A 6,000-nucleotide genomic window follows, 5' to 3' on the forward strand; every position below is an offset into this window, starting at 1 on the left:
CAGCCCATTTTTATTGGGGTGGGTATGGTGGTGGTGGGCTTCGCTTGGGTGTGGGTGAGGGGAGGAAGAGGGGAGTGTTGCCTTATGACACGGTGCCATGTGGCAGCTCCAAAAATACAAAAATAAATTTTAAACAAGGGAGGCCCAGAGATGGGACCCTTAAGAGAGCCCAAAATGCTAGCTGGTGGGGAATACAAAAATAAAAAAATAAATAAAAAGGGCCAAACTGGCCCAGCCCAGGGAAAGAGTTTAATTATTTTTTAAATTATTTGTAATAATAAAATTATTATTATTAATTTATTAAAAACTATTTATTTTTAATTTAGTTATAATAATGAAGTTTTTTTTTATTTGTAATATGAATTGAATTAAATTAAATTTATATTATATAAATTCAATTTACAAAATCAAAATAAAAAATTATTTTTAAAAACAACTTATATAAAATCAGTTTTTTGTTTTTTATTATTTGAAGAGTGTATTTAAAAACAGTTTACACAAAGGGAATCAAAATACCCTTCAATGATGAATTGAATCCCACTTATAAGTGGAAATTTATTTATTTGCTGGAATCATTTTTTATTTCATTCTCATTGCAAACATTATAATGAATGAATTCAACATTTCAAACATGATAATGGTAAATATATTTTAATAAATCTATAAATTTTAAAACTTAACAAATAAATACCATTTTATAAATTTTAAAAACTGATAATAGCGTAATCATGGGTTATAAGTATACTTTTCTTTGGTTAAAAGAGTTTTATATAATATATATAGTTATAATTAAAGTGCTTCAAAGTTAAAAGGCCTTCTAAATACTCTTTTAGCTCCAAGGGTTGTTCTTTGTAAGGTTTGGAATAAATTTTTTGCTTATATATTAACTTATTAATTTTCTTGCAAAATAAAAGGAGTCTTCTTTTCTCATTAAAATAATTTGAGTCATTTTTCCTTCTCATTACGCTACAACAAATGTGGGCTTTTTCTATGTACTAATTTGTACTTAAAAAAGAGCATTTCTGGGTTGTTGCTATAATCATTTTTTACCATAACAAATGAATTTTATAGCCAAAAGAGGTTAAATTTTGCCATAACATGTTATTTTTCACCACAAAATAAAACTTGTACCAACACATCACTTTTTTCCACAAAACAAATTCACTTCACTTCGGTCATGATTTGGATCCAATCCACTTTGGTCAAGCTGGGAAATTTATACTCTAGATGTATACTCTAGGTTCCCAACAGGTTTTACCACTTGTGGTTTAGACAGCCATTCATCCTTGAAGATGCTTCCCGACACAAATAACTAATCATGCTGTTAAAATTATGCAATCAGCCTAGATGGATAAGAATGAGAAAATTCAGAAATGACAAATACAATAAAGAATGTTGTCGAAATTACCCAATCAAGACGATAGATGCATTCCTCTTTCGGCCTATAAGTAGTGTTGCTTCTTCCAAGGCAACAATTCCAAAACTGTAAACATCTGCTTCTTCCACTGCAAAATGCGAGTTTGATTTTACACAAATTTTCCATTTGAAATGAAGGATAAACACTGGAGATCAAAAGAAAAAACTTCTAGGATGTGGTTTCCAAAGTGACATCAGTTGAATGGGCAATCATAGACTAGAAGAAAAACAAGTTGAATGCCTTGATGGTATTTTTCACAAAAGTTTAGGGAGCTCAAGTGCCTACTGTAGGAAATTCCTAGTTTTTATTCCACTGAGTGCAAGGCTAAAATTTTGGGGGGCTTTGGTTGGGTATAGGTTGGTTTAGTCCCAATCGACATTAACCTAACCCAATTTATCAAGTCCAGGAATCACAAGGAGAATTCCTGCCTGAAACCATTTGGAAAATTAAAGGCATAAATGCCATGTTCAAGCATTAGTCATTCCAATACTTTCTTATTTTCATAAGTACTAAGCAGATTAGGACCATCAAATCTAGAACTACATTCTACTCTCATTGCTCTCAAAACAGATTAGCTCAAACTAATTATAAAAAAAAATGATATTTAATTCAAAATTAACCCTTGTGCATCCTTATGAATAACAAGTTGTTTTACACATGAAAGGGGCACAATCTGTGATGGGAGCACAAATCAAGGGACCTAAAAGAGTTCCTTGTTTGTGTTGACTGAGCCACCACTTAAAAGATCATATTTTCTTAGGTTGACGATGATGGCAAGGTTTTAGATTTTGAATGCATCAGAGAACTTGGATGGAGGCAAAGATGCTAATGGTTATTCTTGAATGACCCTTTACTATTCTGCGAGCAATGACTCTCTGCCCACCCTTGGTTGCCTTGCTGCTCATTTGTTGAAAAGGAAAACATAAGTAAAACCTACACATTTCTACTTTTTAACTTTCCATTCTCTTATATGCATGAAATCTAAGATAATCAGAACACACATCACAAAAAGAGGGCCTGAAAACAGATCCTTGGTCCAAAAAAGAGGAGGACCATGCTGAACAATATCTAGCCCGTTAATGCAAGATATTGCAGCATAACATGAAAGAGATTGAGTGAAACAAATTTTTCATGGTAATTCCCAGAATCATAAGAAGTATGAAGTATGAAATGCCATGAGAGATTCATCACTGAGAGATTCATCACAAAATATACTTCAAATCAATTTGCATACTCTCTAATGGTAGCATGTTATCCTCTAGTTCATTATTTTCATTAATTGACACAGAATCAGTAGAAATAGAATCAGATTTTACTTGAAACCCTAAAACAGGGCTGACCTTAAATTCCTGGTTGTTTGGATCAATAGACTTGAGCATGAAGTCATTATGTCTAGACTTTGAATCCTCCTCCGGCTAGGGCTTTGAAGCCCCACTCTCCTTCTAGGTTTCATTGTTCTGCTCCTCTTGCCCACTTTGTGCTATTTCAGATACCACACTCTCACTAACCATAGTGCTAGTTTCGACAAAAATTACATTTCCTGAATAAAATTTCATTGAAAGAATATTAAATTCTATTAATCATGCAAAGTAAAAATAAGACTAACTAAACATTAGTTGCTGAAAAATATAAGATAGGTGCACTACTTGAACTATTGACTGTGAACCTGCTAAGACATCAAATTTTCTACCTTTCTTTCCAGAAATTCTAATATGATTCTGCACAACTCAACTAGAATAACATTAAAATCTAGGCCATTGAATTTTTTACTTTTACATGGGCTGCATATATATCCAGATTAAAACCATATAAGTTGCAACACAATAGCATAACAACTAATTCGTAGATGGTCATTCAGAAACAATCATCAGCCAATTTATGTGAAATGAAATGAAATTCTGAAACCATAGTACCCTGTTTGGATACCAAGAAAATATAAGAAAAATAAAAAATAATAATAATGATAATGGTAATAATAATAATAGTAATCCAAATCCTGAATGCCAAATCGTTCATCATTAATTTCTCCCACGGAATTAAACCTATTATAAGCACTTGACATTAGTTGAGAGCGAATTTTCATTTTCAAAAAACCAGAAGAAAATACGACACACAATCATGAAAATTTCTCCCCCTCCCCCTATCAATTTCCTCTCGGTTTTCTCTGCAACCAAACGAAGGGTAAGGGTTTTTGAAAAAACTAATAAAAAAAAATCAAGATAGAAGTGTTGACGATTCCATGCAATAAAACAAAAGGAATTGCTTATGCGAGTATAGAGAGGGAACCTTCAAATCGAAGCTTTTCCTCTTCCAGATTCTTCTTCTAATCATCAACACCGTCCATTTCAATAAATTTCAGTCAAATATACAGATAATATTAGACGCTTAGATGCTGATAGAGAGAGAAAGTAGAAATTGTAAAATTTTTAAATCCATCGACACTGCTAGAAACTTCCAAGCAAATCAACAGCAACAGTGGTGACAAAATTGAATTTTTATACAAATACAAGTGCTAGGACTAGGCGGCTTCAATATCACTCTACAAAAATTCAAAATTCAAATTGAATTTTCTTTCATTTTCCTAAACCTTCACGGCAACCAAACGCGAGTTGGGGCTAAACGTCTCCACACCACACCCTAAAAACTCCAAACATCAAGAATATGAGACAATCGACAATGAAAACTCTAAATATCCAAAGAGAAAAAACAGAGAATTGAAGAGAGAGTTAGAGACCTAGATAGGTTGATTGACTTGAGAGAGGTGATCAGAGGAGAGGTGAGGCAAGAGGCCAAGCAGTGCGGAGAGAGCCATCTCCGAAAAGCCGCCCCCATTTTATTCAAAAAATGGATTCGGTTAAGCTCTGGAACCCCCACCACCACCACCACCATCACTACACCACCGTCGCCTCGGTACTCAGATGCAGACTATAATTAAATTTTCGAAGATGATGACTCTATGATTGAGTACTAAATGTTTGCATGCAGTGAAAAAACTAACTTGTTTATTTAAAATAGAATAGTATTAACGGTTATTAATTTATAATAAAATAAATCAACTATACTTTTATAAGGATATACACTAATATCTGTATTTTTATAATATTTATATAAATAGAATTTATGATTTTACTATAATATTATTATTCATATTTTATTAAAATTATTTTATTTTTTTAATTTATTTATAATTATAAAATTATTTTTATTTGTAATAAGACTTTAATTAAAATTAGTTTGTATTATATAATTGAATTAAAAAAAAAAATATTTGACAAAACAACTTATTTCAACAAGTTTTTTATTTTTGATTTTTTTTTAAATATAGAGAATTAAAATACCTTTTGTAAAAGATTAATTGAAATCCCACTAAATTTATCATAAACAAATATTATTAATTAATTTATTTTGTATTTATTTGTTATAATTTAATATTTATTTTAAAGTAGATAAAAAAATTTGTGATTTTTTAAAACATTATAATTCATAGTTAAAAATTTTCAAATATTAATATTCATTTTTAATTAAAAATTATAGTTCAAATGTTTGTCTAAAAATTAACAATTTCACAAAATTTTAGTAAAATATAAAAAATAGATAAAAATATTTAAATGATTTTTCAATAGCATGACATTGTCAAATAATTTAAGTTTTTGCAGTTCATTTGTTTTGTATCATTGTTTTTATCTTTTATCTAATATTATTATTGGCAAAATGAATTTATATTAAAAGAACTAGTTGATGAGAATTTACAACATTTATAATTTATATTACCAAATTTCAATATTAATATCTAAATTTTATAAATTTTACAAAAAGAAAAATTTAATAATATATATGAAATTATTTATTAAAACAATTACTATTCATTTATTTCTTATAAGTTAATATTTGTTTTCAAGTAGATGATTTTTTTTTTTTGTGAATTTTTAAAATATTATAGTTCGTAGTTAAATTTTTTGAAATATTAATATTCATTTCTAAAATTGTTCAAATGTTTATCTGAAATAAAACAATTAGTGAAAGAAAAATTATTTTTAAAAAATAATTAGCTATTTTCTCTTAGACAATTAAGTAAAAAACAAAAGGTCTAGCTTTGATACCAATTATGAAAAAAAGCTATTTTGATTTAGATAATCATTCAAGAGTGGGGTGAATTAGGTATTGAAACTATTTTAAAAAATAATCAACTTAAGCAAGTTATGTAAAGGATAAGAATGAATAGAGAGTAATATTAAGAAATTAAGGGAATAATATTGCAAATTGTTTTATAATGGTTTGAGAAGCTGCCTATATCCACTCTCCTCAAGCTGGTTACACTTAAGTAGTGTTTGTTTTTTTGGCTTTTTGCTGAAAGCAACTTATTTTCAGAAGTTAGGTCGTTTGTTTTTATACTTAGGTGCCCATTTTTGGGATTTGACTTGATCCTGGTAACCTGTGGTTTTAGAGAAATTCCTTGATTACTCTTCTTTTGTTTCTAGACACCAATCCTCTGCGTTCTGACTGATGATCTTCATTCAAATATTTTGACAGTCAATGAGCACCCTTACAACTCCTGTTAAGCCTCAATCCTGGTGATCCTCCGG

General features: G+C 29.7%; 1 protein-coding gene across 8 annotated transcripts in view; it reads right to left on the reverse strand.

The window, feature by feature from the left end:
• The window catches only part of LOC104880373 (probable LRR receptor-like serine/threonine-protein kinase At1g53430), a 51,181-nt gene extending 46,812 nt beyond the window's left edge, over positions 1–4,369 (reverse strand). Inside the window, exons 1-4 of one of the 8 annotated variants that reach the window (XR_002030861.2) lie at positions 4,152–4,349; positions 3,704–4,054; positions 2,758–2,957; positions 1,087–1,505 (exon numbers count right to left, since the gene is read on the reverse strand). Coding sequence is in view for 3 of the 8 variants with exons in the window: in XM_059739724.1 (XP_059595707.1) it covers positions 1,409–1,562; positions 2,758–2,870 (267 nt within the window). In the remaining 5 variants the exon portion in view is untranslated. The other 7 variants (XR_009466604.1, XM_059739724.1, XM_059739726.1 and 4 more) reach the window with 7 other exon arrangements.
• Between the last annotated feature and the right edge of the window lie 1,631 nt (positions 4,370–6,000).

This window comes from Vitis vinifera, chromosome 9, assembly GCF_030704535.1.
Source record: "Vitis vinifera cultivar Pinot Noir 40024 chromosome 9, ASM3070453v1".
Classification (NCBI taxonomy): domain Eukaryota; kingdom Viridiplantae; phylum Streptophyta; class Magnoliopsida; order Vitales; family Vitaceae; genus Vitis; species Vitis vinifera.